This window comes from Pagrus pagrus (assembly GCF_965226575.1).
Source record: "Pagrus pagrus genome assembly, chromosome: 11".
Taxonomy (NCBI): domain Eukaryota; kingdom Metazoa; phylum Chordata; class Actinopteri; order Spariformes; family Sparidae; genus Pagrus; species Pagrus pagrus.
The window spans coordinates 1,231,385-1,253,920 of NC_140195.1; the positions used below are offsets into that span (position 1 = coordinate 1,231,385).

General features: G+C 44.0%; 1 protein-coding gene across 8 annotated transcripts in view; it reads right to left on the reverse strand.

Annotated features, from left to right (window-relative positions):
• Positions 1–563: 563 nt before the first annotated feature.
• The window catches only part of LOC311265780 (extracellular sulfatase Sulf-2-like), a gene marked incomplete at its 3' end in the record, with an annotated part of 129,433 nt that continues 107,460 nt past the window's right edge, over positions 564–22,536 (reverse strand). For 3 of the 8 annotated variants that reach the window (XM_084367764.1, XM_084367762.1, XM_084367763.1), the window contains 17 exons: positions 22,169–22,319; positions 21,786–21,885; positions 21,410–21,485; positions 20,494–20,622; positions 16,967–17,023; positions 15,486–15,615; positions 12,236–12,479; positions 10,241–10,427; positions 9,811–9,907; positions 9,136–9,230; positions 8,410–8,469; positions 7,661–7,830; positions 7,352–7,494; positions 6,650–6,773; positions 5,983–6,019; positions 5,729–5,785; positions 564–3,968 (listed from right to left, as the gene is read on the reverse strand). In XM_084367764.1, coding sequence (XP_084223890.1) covers positions 3,938–3,968; positions 5,729–5,785; positions 5,983–6,019; positions 6,650–6,773; positions 7,352–7,494; positions 7,661–7,830; positions 8,410–8,469; positions 9,136–9,230; positions 9,811–9,907; positions 10,241–10,427; positions 12,236–12,479; positions 15,486–15,615; positions 16,967–17,023; positions 20,494–20,622; positions 21,410–21,485; positions 21,786–21,885; positions 22,169–22,319 — 1,888 coding nt within the window. Of the gene's footprint in view, positions 3,969–5,728; positions 5,786–5,982; positions 6,020–6,649; positions 6,774–7,351; positions 7,495–7,660; positions 7,831–8,409; positions 8,470–9,135; positions 9,231–9,810; positions 9,908–10,240; positions 10,428–12,235; positions 12,480–15,485; positions 15,616–16,962; positions 17,024–20,493; positions 20,623–21,409; positions 21,486–21,785; positions 21,886–22,168; positions 22,320–22,536 lie in introns of those variants that run through there. The other 5 variants (XM_084367765.1, XM_084367768.1, XM_084367767.1 and 2 more) reach the window with 5 other exon arrangements.

Here is a 22,536-nt window from a genome sequence, read left to right on the forward strand (position 1 = left end):
GTCATTAGTGACGTCGTCTCCTAACTTACACAGTGTAGAGCTGCTCCTGTAAATCAGCAGCTCACAGAACTGAACCAGAACCAACTCTCCTTTCACAGAACTGCAGTCGTCACTATGAGCAGATTTATTGTGATGTTCTGAGCCCAGTTGGCTCCATGTTGGTGATACGTGTTGATTGAGACGATGTAGTTCACTGAGCACTTTAACACAAAACTACATGAGATTTTACCATCTTTATCTTTATTGACTTGACTTCGGCTCGTCGTTGACTCACTCTTGGAGCCTCGACCATTCGAGGAAGTGCAGTCTTTGATACTCCCACATGGGCCTCATTTCTATGATTTATAAATGGAGTCCGCTTACTGTACATAAACTAATGAGCGGCTTCCAGCACAACGCGGAGGTTCACAGAATGAAAGTATTATCATCCAGATACACTTACAGTAAACACACCATGCAGAATGGCTCATTTCAGGATTATTATTGAATTATTATATTGATGCATGAATGTGTTCATAATTAGATGAAGAGAATCTTAAAACAAACACACTGAAGAGAAAAAGTCCATTTTGGCATTCGACACTTTATTCACAAACTAAAAGCGATCACTGTTTCCACAGGTCAGTGGTGACTGTACAGGTGTGTTAGGTCAGTATCAACTGGCTGCACGCGGCAGGTGTGCATCATGTGTCGTCGCTTCCCGTCAAACATGAACCCTCCATCGGTCCATTCATCCCTCCATCCTCCAATCAAAGTGCTCAGCAGTTTGTCCTTCAGTGTGTGTGTGTGTGTGTGTGTGTGTGTGTGTGTGTGTGTCCATCCATCTGGTTCTGAACCACAGCTCTCAGCTCAGGTCCAGAACGGTCCGATTCTAGTGCGCGTCATTATAAAAACACACCAAAACATTTACAAATACATTCAAACACAACCAGGAGGTTTTTCCTAGATAGTTGTTAGACAGCAAATAGCACCGCAGAGCAAATACACTTGGGGTTAAAAAACAAAACAAAACAAAAACCTCTACAGACAGCAGACTGGTCGGCCGCGCTCACACAGGGAGGAGGAAATCACCTGAGACACTTTCACACTGTTCGAATAAAAACATCTGTGATGATCCACAACACGAGGTCGTGTCCAGAAAATGATGTTTAAAACATAATAAATGAATCAAAGAGTGTTTTCTTCTTGACAGGACGGTGGTTTTGATATCCATCAGAGAAGAAGAAACGGACCGACTTCGACATAAATGTTATGTTCACAGCAGCGTTCACACGTAAATGTATGAACTGATAAAGTTGAGGGAGAAAATGTTCCCGAAATCTGCGTTCTTAAAATACTAAGAACCAACATTATATCTGACCAGTTGTGTCGTCAGAAGTTCTCACCTTCAATCTTTTTGCCTTTGTCCCTTCACACTGTCACAACTATTTATTTGTGGTTTGTTTCAGGTTTTGGACCGAGATTAATGGATCTCTGACGTCTCGTGTGTATTTGTTGGCATTATTTAGCTGTAAAAATTATTATAGATTATAGATGTATTTCTGGTTTTGACAAAACAGCTCTCAGTCAAACAGTCAGTCACATTTTTACTGACAGATGGAAAAAAAATCCCCCTCACTGCAGATTTGACACAGAACGCTGTTGTTTCTTCACACTGGTGATAATTTAAACTAAAGTTCTGATCATTTCTCGCAACGTTGACCACGAGTCAGGAATTTGAGGGCAGAAAATGTAGAAACCTGAAGTTGTGATTTATCAAAGACATCAACCAGGAATATGGCACCGAGGAACAGAAGCTGTGACCTCATCGGTCTACATACGTTGGCCAATCGGTGCAGCCAGAGCCTCAGTGTAAACAGTGTAAAAGTATCTGAGAGGAGATCTGAACATCTGATGACTTAATATTCAAGTTTCTAAAGATGATCACTGTGTGCAACGTTTCAAAGCCTTCCTGTGTGAGTCCGGTCGTGTTTCTCTACAGTTATATTTTACATTTCATAAGTTACATGTAATTTAGATCTCTGGACATTTCTGACCAGCTGTCAGATTCAGGCGAGGGACCAAATGGACAACTCAAAAGTAAACAAAAATCAGCTGAGAGGAGGAAAACAACTGAACTGGAAGGGAAGTGACCCTGTGTGCAGGTAGAAGGTGATTGGACGGGTGATGTTTGATGGTTAACACGAGTAAAAAATACAAAATGTGGCGACACAAAACCAGAACTCTGCCACTGGTCCTCCAGGCTGACGGCTGATGGTCCAAACCCCACAAAATAGCTGTAACAAGTTCTGGATGCAATGACATCACCATCTAGTCCTCTTCTTATTGGCTCGCGAGACGTCAGGAGATTTCCACAGTCTGGTAATCTTTTGTTCGTTTACTCCAAAATGTTCTCGTCGTCATTTTCTTCAGGGCTGCCGTGTTGCATCGTGGGTACTGAAGTCAGTCACCGGGTTAGTACAACTGTAGCTCTGTCGTCAGTAAAGCCGCCGGTCACCGCGGTAACCAACACTCAAGTTAGTGGAAGAAATTTTTTTAAAAGCAAAAATAAAAATAAATGACATCAGCAGTGATGTCACAGTGTTCGACAGGGAAGCTTATCTGCTTCCGTCTCAGTCTCAGAGTTTAGTAACAACAACAACAGGGCGGACTGGTCCTTTAATGTCTTTACAGACTGTTAGAAAGACTAAATATGAACATGTAAAACAAATATATGGCCGCTGGGAGGTCACCTGAAGGGGAGGAGGAGGAGGAGGAGAGAGGAGGAGGAGGAGGAGAGAGGCTGTCTTATCATGGTTGGAATGACGAGGTTTCAGATTTTCCTGTTCAGTTCAGCAGTGATGAGGTCAGAAACAAACATTTAACAGTGGAAGATAATAAAGTGTAAAGGAAGTGTTGCTTTCTGTTCTCAGAGATAAATGAGACTGTTCAGACCTGGTGTTTACATCCAGTGACCACAGTGATCTGATGCCACATCCTGCTCTACTCGTTCATCACTGGGACAAACAGACGCCATGTTTTTACACAAAGACAGAAAGAAGTTCATGTAGAACATTTGCTGAATTTACAAGAAGGAACAAATAATGAAAAATTAGTCAGAGACAGAGTTTCACAAAGTTTATAAAGTGTCTCCAACTCAACAACTCACTAAATTGAGAGATTTTTAAAGGGAGTCTGGTGACTTGTGATCGCATCACTCAGGACAGATGTTTAAACCAGGTCTGAACAGGGCCGTTAGTCATATTAACCCTCAGAGGTTGAAGCCAAAGAACAACAGATTTATAATCACCATCTTCAATTTTCTTTACGATAGAAACGTTTCAGGGATTTTCCAAAAATAAGCATCAGTATGTCTCTGAGAGATGCTCTCACTGAACTGGGAGATTTTTCACGTAGGACTCTACAGAATCAGTTAACAGACAGAAATGACTCGACAGCGGTCATCAGATGATGTTTTGGCATCATTCAGATGTAAATGGGGCAGAAGCAGAAACTCAAACTAAACCTGCTGATATTTTACTGTCGTCTGGAGTTTATTCAACAACATCACAGCTTTAATGTTTACTGCTCTGTGTTCTCCTCTTCATCACCTTCATCCTCCTCTCCCTCCTCCTCCTCCTTGTCTCCCTCCTCCTCCCCTCCACTCCTCCACCCAGAGCTGCTCTCCTCAGATGAGAAGCGAGGAGCTGAGGAGGAGGGGGAGGAGGAGGAGGGAGGAGCAGCTGATGAAGAGGCGTGTTGAGTGTTTCGTCCCAGCGTCTCCCTGAGCAGCAGGGTGGGAGGGCCAAAGGATGTCACGGAGATGGCAGAAGCTGATTGGCTGACCGGTGAGACGGGGGCGTGGTCGTCTACCTGTGCCAACACCTTGACGACCACGCCCTGCTCCTTCAGGCTGCTGTGGGTGGGGTCAGGAGCCTGCTCCAACCAATCAGGAGGCTCAGCCCTTCCAGCCGTCCCAGATCGGACCTCTGGATCAACATGCAGAGACTACTGTTAGCTGTGTGTGTGTGTGTGTGTGTGTGTGTGTGTGTGTGTGTGTGAACAGTAAGGCACATGCAGGCAGCAGCAGAAACAAGCCGTGAACGTCCTCCTGGAGACAAGAACTGAAGCTCACTCTGAGTGAGAAGAACTCAAATGAATCAACATCAACATGCTAACACAGTGACAATGCTAACATGCTTAGCAGGGTTAGCAAGTATAATGTTGAACATGTTCACCATCTTTGTTAACGTGTTAGCATCCTAACGTTTGTTAATTAGCACTTAACATAAAGTACAGCTGACGTTAAAGGAAATCTCATTATTACCTCCACAATGTTTTCACCCGTCTGTTTGTTTGTTTGTTTGTTTGTTTGTTTGTTTGTTTGTCAGCAGGATTACACAAAAACTTCTGAACAGATTTTCATGAAACTTGGATGGAGGATGAGTCTCAGCCCAGAATAAACCCCATTATCTTTTGGAGTGGATCTGTATGACGCAGACTCTCTTAAAGAGAGGTCAGTGGTCAGTTTTAAATTAAGTGTTTCTCAAACTGTCTGTGACTTCAGGCTCCAAAGCCTCGCAGTGAGATGGATAGATGTAATGTCTGTAATATCAAATCAACTTGTCTGTCAATTCAAACACTATCATTTGAATTCCCTGTTTTGATGTGTGGTCGGACTGTTTTGTGTCTATTCAGCGCAGCGGACAGGATTTGAGACTAAAATTCTCCACGTTAGGACCAATATATCGCAGCACGATCACTTTATTTCTTTAAAATTGTGAGAAGGAAGTTATTTTGGCGCTTGATATCTATGAGTGACCATTGAGCCTTGGCGGAGGTATGCGCTCTACTGAGTGCCATTCAAGTTTAGTTTTGGAGCAGAGAAAGATCTTCATTGGCTGATGTTTTTTTCTGCCTAAACAAACTAAATAAACAAACTCTTTGTTTTCATGACTGAATAAACAAACTGACCTTAAAGGACGGCACAGTTTATACTGTTTTACTTTGTTTACATGTGGCGGACCCTGCCACCTCTCCAGCTTCAAACAGTGTTCTGGGACCGTATTTTCCTCTGAGAACAGCTTGTTCATTCACTGATGGGAAAAAGTTTGTATTATTACCTCATTAATATTGTAAATGTTAAACTTCTGAGTTTGAATTTTTTGTCCAAAACCACACACTGTCCCTTTAAGGAAATTGGTGGCTGCTTTTAATTTTTGCTTATTCAAATGAACTTCGTCTTCATGATGTTTGTAATGTTCAGTTTATAGGCCGAGTCAGTGCTTTGACATAATGTTAGCTTATTTTATTTAAAGCAGCTACAAGGAACTTTAATTTTTTTGTTCTGGTGACCCCTGTGGACAAAAGTGGTGTGACCATCGCCTCCTGTAAATTAATAACTTGACCTGGTTAGAGTGTGTGTTTTGTTTTTGATATGAGACCATATAGATTTGGATATTTTTATTATTATTATTGTTTAAATGTCTTTAAATTTCCATGTTTTACATCTGAGGACAGTCTTTAAAACAAGATGTTGCATTTGAATTCTACTGTATGTTAAACACATCAGACAGACAGACAGACAGGCAGACAGGCAGACAGACAGACAGACAGACAGACAGACAGACAGACAGACAGGCAGACAGACAGACAGACAGACAGGCAGACAGACAGGCAGGCAGGTGCAGCAGTAAGCAGAATGGCGGCTAGATGATCTACAAAGAAGAAGACGAGGAGGAAGACTCACAGGGTTCGAGACGATGAAGGCTTCTTGACTCTCGGCCACTTCCTCCTCTCAAACAGCCTGATGCAACAAACACACACCGTGTTACACACAAGCGCGCACACACACACAAACAACACACACACTCTCTCTCTTTGCTCCACCACCAGCAGCCCTCAGCTCCGTCAGGAAGTCATGCAGCATTCAGAGCAGGAAAACATGATGTGTGTGTGTGTGTGTGTGTAAAAGTGTGTGATTGTGTATGTGCGTGTGTATACCTGTAGTCATCAAAGCTGCTATGTGCCCGCCCACCTGCTGAAGAAACAGTCTGATTGGTTAGTGAGTAGAGGCCACTTGTGATTCTTTTCCTTGTTGAATTAACGTCGTCATTTCCCGACTCTTTGCGGGACCCCTGAATGCACCATGAGTAACTGACTGTCATGAAAGGGATTCTGGGATCTGAGGTGAAAATCAGTCAGTCAGACCCTGTCGATCTGTTGTCATGACACCCGAGGGCCAAGCCGTCCTCCAGTGACGTCTGGAGACGCAGTTACACAGCTGCAAATCAAATCCTGTGTGTGTGTGTGTGTTTTAGCATGTGTGTGTGTGTGTGTGTGTGTGTGTGTGTGTGTGTGTGAATGTGTGTGTGTGTACTCTTGGTCTCATATCCAACAGTGGACTTCAGTGTATTATGTCACCAACAGGGACCGGCGAGCTAAAAGAGGACATTTTGGAGGTTCACCTTTAGTCCTGCTTTGAATCATTTGTAAGTTATTTCTTAGACCCTCTGTAGTGACTTTAGTTTAATTAATAATAATAATAATAATAATAATAATAATAATAATAATAATTTAATTTGATAAATAATTCTTAGTGTTGGTAATGTAGGAATATATTTATACGTGTGTGTATGTGTGTGTGTGCGTGTGTGTGTGCGTGTCATACCCTGATCCAATGAGCGTGTGCGAGGATTACACTGCTTGTGTCCTCTGCAGCCTCTGAGCTCCATCAGCTGAACATGAAGCTGATTGAGAACGGTCCGATCCAAAGAGCTGACAGCGTTTATCAGCTGGAGACACAGAGAGACAGAGACAGAGACAGAGACAGAGACAGAGACATGAACGATCTGTGGAGCTGTAATTTATAGTTGAACTGTAGGAAAGATTAATAGACGTGTGAGTAATCAACAAATCACATCTGATCTCCAACAGACCTGTAATATTTACTCGGTTGTGGCCGCTGAGTTATTTTGGACACAAGGCTCCAGTTTAAGCTAAAATTAAAATACAATGCAGATAAAGTCCGGTGGAACGTCAGATACTTCTGTATCAGTCTAAACTCAAGGGTCACTTACTAACGTTTTCCAGATGATTCGACCGTATCAGACAGCCGTGTTTACAGAACGGAACCGGCTCAGTCGTCACATGACTGAGGTTCCACACATAAGTCATGTGACCACTGAGCCGGACTGAAGAAGACCATTAAATAAAAAAAAGCTAAGTGGACCAAGTGACTTTGGTCCTTTGAAGCTGGTGTTTCATTATTTTACCACATAAATTACATGTATTTAAATATTTAAATCTTTTCTTTGGGCTCAGCCTTAAAACACAGGTGTGACAGTGTGTGTGTGTGTGCGTGTGTGTGTACCTGGTACGGGTCTGTGTTCAGGTCGAAGTACTCCAGGAAGCCGGTGGCAAACTCACAGAACAGGAAGTTGTGGGTCTCGTTGATCGTCCTCAGACACCAGTATGTGTTGTTGTTGGCGCTGGTGCAGGCGCAGAACGGACCCACTGCAACACACACACACACACACACACACACACACAGCATATTAATTATATCATAAATAGTAATGTTTGTATTGACATGAAGAGAGTGTGTATGTATGTGTATGTGTGTGTGTGTGTGTGTGTGTGTGTGTGTGTGTGTTTGTGAGTGTGTGTGCGAGTGTCGTACGTGTCCAGTAGGGGGCAGTGTGCCAGTGCTGGTTGTCGTGTGTGAAGCAGGTGAGTCCGGGCATCGAACACGTGTCGTTGTTTCTGATCCTCTTTATCATCTTCCTCATTTTCTTCCTCCTCTTCTGCTCCTTCAGAAGCCACGCCTTCTTGTCCCGAGCCCCGCCCTTCCTGCACACGCACACGCGCACACACACACACACACACACACACACACACACACACACACACACACACACACACGCTATTAGCTAATGTACAGTATAAAGCAAATAATGCACATCTGCATTTCCTCTAAATAGTCAGAACATTTAAACACTCGACATCTTCAAGTAAACTACACATTTTTAAAAACATGAGGAAGATCGTTTTCAGTTTGTTCAGTGTTCAGATCAGATAAACATTATTAACGAGAGACGCTTTGTCCTGCAGGACCCGCTGTGTTTGGAGGTTTCACCCAAACTGCTGCTTCTATTTTTCTTTTTTTATTCTTCTAAATCAACAGAGTTTCACAAAGACACACAGAAAGTTAGACAGACTAGATTATGTGCAAACGTTCACACAACAAACAAAACAAAGACATTAATATGCTCATCGTCTTTTTGGACTTCGAGGCAGTTCAGGTGTTCAGGATCGTCACAGTTAGTTTTCAGCCTGAACTGTCGAGGCTCCTCTCAGTGAAGCAGCTACATCATGACAGTGAGTCTGAAGTGTTGACGGGACTGATCCTGTTTAACGTGACAGTCTCACCTGAAGGGGTGCAGCCCTCCTCCTCTGAGCCTCAGCTTGTTCTTCAGTTTGGACTTATACCTGAAAACACACATGAACTCCAGCTGTAACACCGGGCATGAATATTCCTCACTGCTGTCACACTGAGTGACTGTGGACATCTTTAGTCCTTTACTTTAGTAGAAATATTTTTGGTGTGGCTCGACTGTCGACTGTTTGTTCTCTAATATTGTAGTTTCCCCTCCACTACATTTATATTTACACACAGCGTTAGTTAAAGTTAAGACACAAAACAAAGATTTTATTTAAAAATGAAGGGCAAACTTATAAAATACATCATTTGAGATGAAGCCAAACGTTTTGGTTTGTGACTTCTGAAAGAAGATCTGAGTTCCTGTGTTTGGGACGTCCTGTCATGTTTCAGGTGTCAGAAGTTTCTTCACGTTCACTTTTCAGATGACTTCTGTTCAAATGATTCAACATTTAACATCAAAAGAACAAAACAAAACGAGGACGACAGAACTTTGTTTTTTCTTCTCTCCTGTTAATCTTAAAGCAGAACCTGCACTTTTTAATAATTGAATTACATTTTACTGATAATACTTCTTTACTTTTCCTTCAGTAGGATCTGAAGACAGGACTTGAACTTGCGATGGAGTACGTTAATATTAATGCATTAGTCCTTTTACCTCAGTGAAGGCTCTGAATACTCTCCACTGTACTGGACTCTGCGTGTGTCTCACTTACAGGTATTTATTACAGTCACACTCCAGGGGGCGGGCCTTCTTCAGGTGACCTCTGACCTCTCTCAGGTTCTTTATCTTCGTCTGCAGCGTCTCAATCTGACAGAAAAGAAAAGTTCAGTCACCAGAACAATGACAGAGAACCAGCGGGCAGAACCAGCAGCTGGTCCAGGAGCTTCATCTGGATGATGCTCAGCTCAAGGCTTAATACTACACTTTACATTTACAGCTTAACAATGACGTCAGGTGTTTTTCTGCTCTGAGTTCAAGTTTTCTCACTCAACCCATTCAGAGTGATCCTGCAAAACTGCGAGGCAGCCAGGGTGAAAAGCAGCACACACATCTCATACTGTGTGTGTCCTGACTGATTTGATGAAGCCTGGACACCTGTCTGCGTTTTGCAAATCAGATCCAAACCACATTCAGAGGTGGTTTGAAATGTGATCCAGAGCAGACTGATCAGACTTTACAGATGGGACAGAAGATGCATCCAGGCTGCTGCGAGCAGAGCAGGATGAAGACAACTCAGAGAGCTACAGTCTGATCGTCTGTAGAGCGAGATGATTGATGATGCTTCTGTACTGAACCGCTGCGTCACCAGCGACCCATGCAGACATGTTTTATGTTTATGACATCATAATTTGCCTGCAGTGTGAACAAAGCCTTCGCTGTGTGTTACCTCGTGGTCAATGTGCAGCTTGTGGTCCTTCCAGGCCTGCAGAGACTGATACACTCCTGTATCACACTTCACTGTGGCGTTGGACAGGATGGAGCATCTGCAGGACAACAAGACAAACATGATGAAGACAGAAACATGAGACGGTCCTCAGCAGCACAGAAACACCAGAGCTGAGTTTAATTCAACTCAACAGAAGCTGACATTTACTTTCTGACGATGAGGCAGAATTCACACGTGTTCCTGAAAGTGTCAGATTATAAAACAAGAATTAATTTTCTTAATAATTCGCACAGCTGGTGGATTCAGCAGAGCGATCTGAGCTCCATCTGTGCCGATGACTCACATCGACTCAGTCCAACTTAAAGAGGACCAGGTTCAGTTCTGGTGTCATTTCAGTTCAGACAGTTAATTACAAACACACATAACTCACCTGTGTGTGACTTTGAGGGAGTTGGCCAGCGCCTCGTCGGTGGGAACCATCCCGCTGAACTCGTCCTCAGGCTCGTCCCTTATTGGCTGAGCCCAGTCGTCTATGCTGCTGTTACCGGGGTAACTGTTCGTCATGGAGACAGAGCGGCTGTAACGGTTCCTGGAGTAACTCTTCAGGGCTTTGAACTCTGAGACACACACACACACACACACACACACACACACGGTTGTTTAAAATGGTGCAATAACACAAACGAACAGACTTTATGATTAAATCAACGTCCTGCAGTCGTTAAAGTCGAGTCGAGCGTCTCTCGTTGCTGTTGAACTGGAGGATAACGAGACACGCTGTCACAAACTTCCCTCGCTCAGACTGAAGCTCAGGTGGATGCAGTTCTGACCTCAGACACTAGAGGGCAGCACCACATCAGACGGCACGAGTCACACTGACGACCGGCTGCTCGTCCTTTGTTCAAGTGTCTTTATTAACACATTCATGATGCACGACTCAGTCTTATAGACGGACATGATGAGCAGAGTCAGAGTCACGACTGAACTTTCTATTATTATTATGAACATTATTATAACATTAGATTTATGAATCAGGAATTCCAGGAATGATTATAAAGAATCTTCTTCTAACAGAAATGAAGCGACAGAAACATGAAGTCTGTTCGTCTTCACATAAAAATGGGTGTAAATAACGTCACACGAGCTGTATGGAGCCATTTTATAGTACAGTTATTTTTATATTTCAGTACTTCTCTCTTTATTACTCTATATATTTCAGCCTTGTTGTTTCATCTTTCTCCATTTAAATCTTGTTTATATCTTTCCCTGACTTTCATCAGCATGGAGGGAGGAGATGATGACTCCATGAATCTGCTTAGAAATCTTTAAAAAAAGATCCTCACATGCAGAACTTGCCTGAGAAACATCATGTATTGTAATACTCATGTATGAGTATTTTTATTTATTTTTTGGTTGTTTTTTAAATCAAGTCTCCAGCTGCTATCATCAGGAGGAGACGATGACTGAGCCTGACTTTATATCATCAGGAGGAGACGATGACTGAGCCTGACTTTATATCATCAGGAGGAGACGATGACTGAGCCTGACTTTATATCATCAGGAGGAGGTGATGACTGAGCCTGACTTTATATCATCAGGAGGAGGTGATGACTGAGCCTGACTTTATATCATCAGGAGGAGGTGATGACTGAGCCTGACTTTATATCATCAGTAGGAGATGATGGCTGAGCCTGACTTTATATCATCAGGAGGAGACGATGACTGAGCCTGACTTTATATCATCAGGAGGAGACGATGGCTGAGCCTGACTTTATATCATCAGGAGGAGATGATGGCTGAGCCTGACTTTATATCATCAGGAGGAGACGATGACTGAGCCTGACTTTATATCATCAGGAGGAGACGATGGCTGAGCCTGACTTTATATCATCAGGAGGAGACGATGACTGAGCCTGACTTTATATCATCAGGAGGAGACGATGACTGAGCCTGACTTTATATCATCAGGAGGAGACGATGGCTGAGCCTGACTTTATATCATCAGGAGGAGACGATGACTGAGCCTGACTTTATATCATCAGGAGGAGACGATGGCTGAGCCTGACTTTATATCATCAGGAGGAGACGACTGAGCCTGACTTTATATCATCAGGAGGAGATGATGGCTGAGCCTGACTTTATATCATCAGGAGGAGACGATGACTGAGCCTGACTTTATATCATCAGGAGGAGATGATGACTGAGCCTGACTTTATATCATCAGGAGGAGACGATGGCTGAGCCTGACTTTATATCATCAGGAGGAGACGATGACTGAGCCTGACTTCATATCATCAGGAGGAGACGATGGCTGAGCCTGACTTTATATCATCAGGAGGAGACGATGACTGAGCCTGACTTTATATCGTCAGGAGGAGATGATGACTGGGTTTATATTTGGGTGAACTGCTCCTTTAACACTCACTCTTCTTGGAGAAGAAGGGTTTCTTGTTGAACGGCCTCATCATGGAGGGCCGCACGTTCAGAGGTCGGAGGTCGCGCAGGTCGCAGTCGCAGCCGTCCGACTTCTGATTGTACAGCTGAGACTTGATGCTGAGTGGACGCTGACGGCCAGACACGCCCCTCTGGAAGTTCTTAGCTCCGCCCCCTTCGTTCTTACATTTGAAGAGCCGGAGTTTCCCCGTGGCGTCCTCCACACACTGCCACTTCTACACACACACACACACACACACACACACACACAGAGTAATGATGAACAGCACTGAGAGACAATTCGAACTTAACGAACTAACTGCCAAAAAACATTATAAGCTTCATTGATAGAGCACCTTTAAAACAGAGTTTACAAAGTGCTTTGAAAGCAGGAAAGTCATGAAGACAATATGACAGAAGGAAGTCTTGTCTGAGGAGAGTTAGAACAAGAACGTGTAAAAACACAGGAGAGAGAAGAAAAAAATGGAGATCAATAGAAGAATAAAATCATAAAGGACGATCAGAAGATGACATCACATCAACAGAATTAAGAACAGATAAAAGATTATCTGCTATATAACCTGGGCGAGACCCAGACGAGCTTTAAAAGTGATCAGCAAGATCTTAAAGTCAGTTCTAAGGTGGACAGCGAGCCGGTGAAGAGACGCTGGGACAGGACTGATCTCTGAGCCTCCTCTGAACCTCTGAGCATGAACATCAGGATCGTGGTTGTCGAGCTGAGAGGTGGATATTTTGGATCAAAGGCGCTGACGCTGCAGAACTCTGAACATCAGGATCATCTGCAGAAGTCCGTTCAGAGTCACGTACGTCTGTAAACTGACGAGCTCGAGAACAACCTGAGGAGATTCTGATGGACGGAGGAGGAGGAGGAGGCTGTGGAGGAGGAGGAGGAGGAGGAGGAGGTTGTGGAGGAGGAGGAGGTTGTGGAGGAGGAGGTTGAGGAGGAGGAGGAGGAGGAGGAGGTTGTGAAGGAGGAGGAGGTTGAGGAGGAGGAGGAGGTTGTGGAGGAGGAGGAGGCTGTGGAGGAGGAGGAGGTTGTGAAGGAGGAGGAGGTTGAGGAGGAGGAGGAGGAGGAGGAGGAGGAGGGGGAGGTTGTGGAGGAGGAGGAGGTTGAGGAGGAGGTTGTGGAGGAGGAGGAGGTTGAGGAGGAGGAGGAGGAGGAGGGGGAGGTTGTGGAGGAGGAGGAGGTTGAGGAGGAGGTTGTGGAGGAGGAGGAGGTTGTGAAGGAGGAGGAGGTTGAGGAGGAGGAGGAGGAGGCTGTGGAGGAGGAGGAGGTTGTGAAGGAGGAGGAGGTTGAGGAGGAGGAGGAGGAGGTTGAGGAGGAGGTTGTGGAGGAGGAGGAGGTTGTGAAGGAGGAGGAGGTTGAGGAGGAGGAGGAGGAGGCTGTGGAGGAGGAGGTTGTGAAGGAGGAGGAGGTTGAGGAGGAGGAGGAGGAGGTTGAGGAGGAGGAGGAGGAGGTTGTGGAGGAGGAGGCTGTGGAGGAGGAGGAGGAGGTTGTGGAGGAGGAGGAGGCTGTGGAGGAGGAGGAGGAGGCTGTGAAGGAGGAGGAGGTTGAGGAGGAGGAGGAGGAGGAGGCTGTGGAGGAGGAGGAGGTTGTGAAGGAGGAGGAGGTTGAGGAGGAGGAGGAGGAGGCTGTGGAGGAGGAGGAGGAGGCTGTGGAGGAGGAGGAGGTTGAGGAGGAGGAGGAGGAGGTTGTGGAGGAGGAGGAGGAGGAGGTTGTGGAGGAGGAGGAGGCTGTGGAGGAGGAGGAGGAGGCTGTGGAGGAGGAGGAGGAGGCTGTGGAGGAGGAGGAGGAGGCTGTGGAGGAGGAGGAGGAGGAGGCTGAGCTGTGCTGGTATCAGCAGAGTAACTCTGATCAGTGTCGGGTTTTAACAAACACTGTACAACTGCTGAAGACAAACAGCTGGTGAACGAGCCGATGCTGATTATCAGTAATCCAGGAGACTGATCACAGACGACTGGACCGATTTACTTTTAGAGGAAAAATAAAAATGTTCGTCTCAAAGTCGAGGACGACCAGTGATGGATGGAGCTACAGTTTACTCAAGTACTGTACTGTAGTACGGTCTGGAGGTACTCTGCCTCAGTACTTCCACTTCACTTCACTCGACCGCACATCGAGGGTGTGAATCTGTTTGTGGTCTCTTCTCTTCTGCAGACTGTGATTACAGCAGACGAGCTGTAGGGAGACATCTGATGTTTCTTGTTCAGTATTTATCCAGTAATGTTAGTGGACGGTGAAACTTCACCCTCTCCATCATCTACACGTCCTGGTCTTGATTCTCTGCTGGATTATTATAACAATATTTGCTGAAGGAGACGTCAGTCCTTCCTCGTCATGTGTGAGTCGACTGAAGACGATGAGGTTGGTTGAAAACCTCTCATCTTATTCCTCAACCCCACCTGAACACCTGCAGGATGAACTTGAACGCAGCCTCCGTAGAGAAACACGTCCTCCCATCATCACGACTTAAAACTACAGCAGGTTCAGCCAAGTTCACCGCAGGCAGTGAGTCGTGTGCCTGTTCGGCTCCGAGCGTCGGTCGTATTGTCACTCAGCAGTCGTTCATTAGCAGCAGCTGAATTAATTTCTCCTCTCGCACTGACTCAGTTATTAAAGAGTGATAAATGCCTGAATTGTTAATTACAAACACACACACAGTTTTTCTACAGGCTGTTTATCAGAGCGATCCAGCAGCCGGCAGACACTGTTGCTAAGAGACTAATCAGCTGGCTGGAGGGATTTTTCGACAAGTGTAATTAACCTCAAACAAGCATGAACACACACACAAACACAGCGTGACACGGCTCTCTAAACGTCTCGCAGAGAAAAGTTTGTGTTGTGCTGCTGCATCCTGATTCTCTTCACGTCTGCTCTCTTTGATTCGCTCCATTGTGCTCTGCTCCTTCTAGTAATTACTGCTGTTATTGTATCTGTCTGGTCTGCAGAGATGACATCTGGTTTTCATCTCTCCGACAGAAGTCTCTCTCTGCTCTCCGCTGTTTCTCTTCAGCTCTCTGGTTGTTGTTACGGCAGCAGCCAGCGCAGTTTTCCTGCATTTATTCCCAGAAAGCTCTTTTTCTTTTGTGTTCTGCAGAAACTCTGGGGAGGAAAAACCTCTGCTGCATTTTTAAACATCTGAAAAGTTTCTTAATGTTGAGTTTAAATGTGGAGTGTGATCAGGAGTAAAGTCGTTAGTGGCCCGTGTGCATCGCTGTACCTGTCCGGTCTGCTGACAGGGCGTCTGGTACTCGGCTCTCTGACAGAGGTCTTTGACTCGTTGGTGTTTGGGGAGGAAGTTCTCCTCCTGCGACACTTCCTTTCCCTCCACACGCTGGTGCAGCAGCTTCCTGTTAACAAACCAGACACAAGGCAGGTCAGAACGTTCTGCTCCTGATCTATTCATAATTAAAACATCTTAATCCATATAATCCAATATAACATTTGCATTTTGGGACATAAAACACAGCACAATGCATGATGGGAAGAGTGGGCGGTCTTTGACTGTCATCGACGGTTATTAAAAACACATTTATTCAAAGTTTTTGTTATGAAAACTTCCATAATTTTACCAGAACTCTGTCAATGATATACAATATCTACTTATTTATTTGAGTGTATTTTATTTTATTCTATTTTATTTTGCAGCTTCTTCTTCTTCTTGGATATTTCCGTTTGTTTCAAAAACAGGGAACATTTTAAATGACATCACATCGTACTCATGTCTGACTTAATGTCGTACCGACATTTAAACTTTGTTGCTTTTAAAGTGTTATTGATCACATTCAGCCTCTACATGTGTCGTTCCATCGCATCACAGTGTAACGGCTGGTAAATAATATAATAATGGTTCCCTATAAACCTCACTTTCACGGCCTGCTGGATTATTTCCACATAATTAAAAGGCGAATTACAGCACAAAGCTCATCTCTCATTGCTCAACCGAACCAGGAAGAGGCATCATGTTCCCCGGTCTCGATCTGCAGTGTGGAAACTCTGCACTGCAGAAGAAGAAGCTGCTGGTGGAGGAGGTGATTTCTGTCATGTTTAGCTTCTTCAGCCTGGTCGTACTTGGTCTAATATTATTTATTTATTTTTATTTTACTTAACCAGGAAAAGACTCATTGAGATTAAAAATCTCTTTTACAAGAGTGTCCTGGCCGAGACAGGCAGCAGCATAGTGATGCATACACACAAACACAAGGTGGACACGAACATTAAAAACACTTAGCATCCAAAACAGCAAACATTTCAAGGTCAGCTAAAATAATAAAAGCCTCAGGCAAAACATCTACAGCTGATGTTTTCAGCCTCCATGTCGTCCAATTTCCCCTTTAAACTGTTCAATGAGACCAACTCATTTTGTTTCAGAGTTTTCTGTAACATGTTCGGGCAGAGGGAGCAGCAGAACCACACACTGTTTCCCAGCTCGGTTCTGACTTTTGGGACAGACAGCAAGAACAAATCCTGAGACCGAAGACTTAAGTCTCAGCATGACTTCTGTTAATGTAGGACAGAAGGTAGGAAGGAAGTAAACCTCGGATTACCTTGAAAGTGAGAATATACATATGTGCTAATATACATATTACAGCTCATTCAGTATCACGTATTTAAATGTCTTATATTTTGCCTGTTATCAGTGTTGTTGCAGTTCAAGTGTTGTGAAGAAGATGATGAAGATGATGATGAAGATGTATTTACCCTCTCTCCACCAGGAACGAGTCCCTCCACAACTTCGGCTTCTTGTTCACTTGGAATCTGCAGAAGAAGAAAACAGCCGTCATCACCTCCACCTTCATCCTTCGCTTCCACCTCCATCTCCACCTCCACCTCCTACTTCACCTCCACCTTCATCTCTACCTCCACCTCCACCTCCACCTCCACCTCCACCTTCATCCTCCACCTTCATCCTCCACTTTCATCCTCCACCTCCACCTCCACCTTCATCTCCATCTCCACCTTCACCTCCACCTCCACCTCCACCTTCATCCTCCACCTCCACCTCTTCATCTTTACATTTTTCTCTGTGACGTCACCTTCAGGAACAGAGTGAGTGTTCAGCTGAATGTGACGCACTGATGTAATTTCACACAATTAAACTCGAGTTAGATGAAGAACGTTCTTCTTGGTGCCACATGTGCGGAGCAGCGAGTTCAGTCAGATTACACACATTTTCATAACACACACATGAAATGACCGACTCCATCTGGTTTCTATTCCTGGATGTTTGTGACTTTAACTGTCAGGACAAATATTTTGATTTTCCTGCAGCAGTTAAAAGAAAAACCACAGTGGAAACAACTGCAGGACTTTTTCCACTCGTCTTTTCTCTCCAGAAGATACGACAGCGTTTAAAACAGAACGACTGAGAAGCGTCACAGAGTGAAAAACACACAGACGTAACAACACAGTTCACACAGAGACATCAGAAAACAGGTATGTTAAGTTTCTGTGTAGCTTTTCCCCATAAAGAGGTTTCACTCGTACCTAAGAAGGTTGTTATTTTTGGTTTTCTTGCAGCTAAAACTCTTATAATAATAATAAAAAATCATTAAAAAAATGTCTGCTCCCCCAATAAACACCACTGAGAGGCTGTTCAGACCTGTTAGTAACATCTGACATGATGTTTCTACTCAAAGACAGAAAGAAGTTCATGAAGAACATTTGCTGAATTTACAAGAAGGAACAAATCAGTCAGAATCAGTCAGAGACAGAGTTTCACACAGTTTATAAAGTTTTACGCCACTCAACAACTCTTATCACTACATTTGTTAAGGGAGTCTGGTGATGTTGTGTTACTGGTTCAGTGGTTGGATCAGTTGTTTACAGATTCTTCTTCTTCTTCTTCTTCTTCTTCTTCTTCTTCTCCTTCTTCTTCTTCTCCTCCTCCTCCTCACAGAGGACGTCAGCTGAGTACCACACTAGCTGTTGCTGAAGTCATCCTATATTAATGTGTTTTTATGTTTTGTTGGTATATTTATTGCACCACTAGCAAAGTGTTTAAAGTTTAATGTATTCTAACACTGGTGTAAATTTATGTGTTGTAATAAAGGTTTTCAGACGGTTGGAGCTGAAGGGGAGCGAAGAGCGAGACGGCAGAGGATGAATCAGCTCATGGAGATATTTAAGTACTTTAAACCTTTAGAGCAACAAAATGTGTCTAAAATCTCACTTCATAGAGTCTTTACTGTCCGATCTGAAGACACGGACATGACACACATGCGTTAAGACGTAGTGTGACTTACACTTATTATATCTGATCGTTAAAGTTGCTGATTGAACAGATAAATCAGCTCAGAGAACAACTGAAGGGTTATTTTCACTCAATCAGTTGATTATTTTCTTGATGAACTGATCAGCTGTTTGTTCTAGCAAATGTCAGAAAAATGTGCATCGAGATGACGTATTTAAATGTCTTGTTCTGTCCACAACTCAAAAGATATTCAGTTTACTGTCACAGAGGAAGAAAACAGAAAGTATTCACATTTAAGCAGAAGAAGCTAATTAATCAGAAAAGTTGGTGCTGCTTTCAATGCAGAACTTGCCTTACAACCTTCATGTTTTTAAGTTTCCTTCAGTATCACAGTAATCCAGTGGTATTTGTCTGTACATTCATGCTAACACTGCTAACAGGAGCAGCTAACAGCTCATTCAGCTCACTTTTAAATTTTCCAAAGGCAGCGGCTGCGACAGAATCGGCTCTTTGTCACTCCTGGTTCTTATTTTGAATAAACTTCAGCTGAGTGTAATCAGTCTTTCAGCTACTATCTGTGTTCCCCGGGGGAGGACGGACTCCTCTGTACTTCACAGAGGACGAAGAAGAAAAGGGAACAGATGCTTCATGTTCCCTCGCTGCACTCGTGACGACGTATAGAGCCGATTAAAACGTGCTCAAACAGCCGGGACTTCAGAGCGCTGAAGAAACCGAGCGTTCGGCGGTTTAAAGACACGAGATCTCGCTCCCGAGAGTTTCTGTTCAAAGTCAACACGGTGAGAGCGCAGACACCTGGACTTTAATGTGCTGTAATGGAGCCACCGGGAGTCCTGTTCACGATGACGTCAAGGAAAAGTTCAGATGTTGAAGGATCATAACTGTGAACATCTTGTTCCAGCTGTCAGCTCGAGGTCTTTGTGACTCTGCAAAATCCTGCTGGAAGTTTATGATACGACGTGAACACTCAATTAAGCTTTTGAGTAAAGATTTCCGTAATCAACTGAAAAAATGTTTACTTTCTTTATTCGTGATGCAAAAATATATAGAGATTTTGTTTTATATTTTAAAGTCCATTTTCTTTATCGTTAATAATATTATGTTTTAGTCACAGTTTTAATGATCTCTGTTTCATCATCTCATTTTTGTCTTAAAAAAGCGTTAACAAATTTATTCTGTCAAAGTTTTTGCTGATGAATGAACATTTAACAAACAAATCAAAAATCTTAGAAAAACACCTAAAAACACATAAATATATTGTTTAATTATGACAAAGGTTCAGTAATTTCCTAAAACAGCTGCTCTCTTAAGTTTTAAACTTCCACTTTAACTCAAGCAGGTGGAAATAGTGCATCTAGTGGGGACTATATTTGGTGCTCTGGTGATTTTTGATGTGTTTGTAGGTCAAAATGATTTTTTTCAAGCAACTTGACTGAACTGAACGATCATTTAAAGTTACGTAGTAACACTGACACACACTGTGTGTCTGAACCTGCTGTTTAAATCCTCCAGCAGCAGTTTGTTTCTGTCTTTAACGACCTGCTGGTTTGTTGTCGTCTGTTTGTTGTGACCTCCTGACCTCGACGTTGTGCCTCTGTTGACACTTTTGATCATTATAAATATTAATAGAGGGTTTATATCCCTTCAGGCGAAGCAGATGGCTCCGCATGTTTGTGAACCGCGGAGCACCCAGGTGTTTAAATGAGGCCGTTACAGCTGAGAGACGTCCTGCTGCACCACGACGCTCTGCAGGAGCATCATTTACATACTGATGCTGCTTCACCGAGCAGCTTCACTCCTCTGACCTCTGCCTGCTTATCACAGCACTGTTAGCATCTGTTACTGCAGGAGCTCCACCACCAGCACATCTAATGAGTCTCACTCAGCCTGAGAAATGTACCATTTACTTCTTCACTCTCATTTTAAAACTTTGTTGGCTGTGTGTGTGTGTGTGTGTGTGTGTGTGTGTGTGTGTGCGTGTGTGTGTGTGTGCGTGTGTGTGTGTGTGTGTGTGTACCTGTTAACAGGTCTGTCAGTGTCCAGTAGAGTCAGTATCGACTTCCCGTCCATGTCTGGAGGAGTGTCGAGGCCGGCGATGTCCAGGATGGTCGGAGCCAGATCGATGTTCAGGACCATGTGAGGGTTACTGACATGCACACACACACACACACAAAGGTAATTAATATACAAGAGACTACACATCCTCCCTCATCACTCTCCAACAGTTGTCTCTTCATGCGTCCGTCTAAAGAAACATGATGCTGCAGCGATGAAAACAAAACAAACTTCATGTGATTCTTGTTTTAATGACAGACGAGGTGAAACGTTGTGAACTAGGTGAGTATTAAGGGTCATGTGTGCAGCTCTCTGAACTCATGATCACCTCGTGGACCAGCTCCGACTGTAATCCACTTTACTCACACACACACACACAGACACACACACACACACACACACACACACACACACACACACACACACACACGCACACACACACACACACACACGCACACACACACACACACTGGTGTTTGATTTAATCCCTGAGCCTCTGACGTATTTTCATTTGTTTCATTAAAGCTGCATCAAAAGATTTCTGTCCACTAGAGGGCAGAAAAACTCAACCACACAAAAAATGTTTAGACAAGCTTTGGCTTCACATCGCAGACGATCCACTCGCACGGTACGAGTTGGAATTAACAACATTTCTAAAATCGCACAGTGTTTCCAGCGTCAGGAGAGCATGTAGTCGTGTTTTCCACTCGCTCCCATGTTGTGTGTTTGATTTTTCTGACAAACTGCAAAAAGACAGAATATTTACCTGTTGGATATTACAAATAAAAATCGGTTAAAGCTACGACAGAGAGGACGGTGTGTTGTGAGTGTCAGTAGTGTTGTGGTGTGTGTGTGTGTGTGTGTGTGTGAACTCCTACATGGTGCCTTGCTCCACGTTGGGTCCTCTGATGAAGAACGGGACTCTGATGTCAAACTCGTACGGCATCGATTTACCTGCAGACACACGATGTTAACAGAACAGCTGTCGTACAGGTGTGTCCGACTCTACATGTAGAAATCAGTTACTCTGTCCTGATCCGACAATAAAACAATAAACAAACAGTCAAACAGATGAAACTATACTCAAAAGGACTGTTTGTGACCGTGACGCTTTAGTTTTACTTGAGATTCTGGTTTTAACCTGCCTAAATAAAATAAAAAAGACCCTTTATCATAACCAGAAACTTTAAAAACAGCTTGTAACTTTTTAAGTCTCGTCTCTGTTCGTGAGGAAGCAGCTGTCTGAGTTTTTACCTTTGACGAGGCCGAACTGTCCGATGTGGTATCCATGATCCGACGTGTAGATGATGTAGGTGTTCTCCAACTCGCCCGTCTCCACCAGCATGTTGTACAGCTGAGACACACATGCACACACACACACACACACACACACACACACACACACAGACAACAGACGACAGAAGACACATTTTACATGTTTGTTGAGTTTTGATAAACAGGAACGCAGTTTTATTTCGTTTTCACTTTACAAACAGACTTCAGGACCAGCAGTTACCCCTCTGTGTGTGTGCGTGTGTGTCTGTGTGTGTGTGTGTGTGTGTGTGTGTGTGTGTGTGTGTGTGTGTGTCTGTGTGTGTGTGTGTGTGTGTGTGTGTGTGTGTGTGTGTGTTGTCTACCTTCTCCACACTGTCGTCCACGGACAGAAGCGTCTGCAATCGTTTCCTCTGCAGCACGTTGGTGAACTCCATGTGGATGGGCTTCATGGCGCCGGTGTAACGCATGATCCAGTGCTTGTCTGGGTTCGGAGCGTAGTTGTAGCTGGGAGTGCTGAAGAGGAGGAGGAGAGACAGAAGATGAAGACACGTCCACACTGAAGAGGAGAGATCTGTGATGGGTTATGTTTGAAAGAAACACGCTGATTTCGATCGACGAGTTGACAGAAGATCAGATCACAGCAACAATCATTTTGTCCTGAATCGTGACGGTCACGAGGTCGGACCACAGAGACGGGTTTCCTTCCTTAATCATCACAAAATGTGAACGA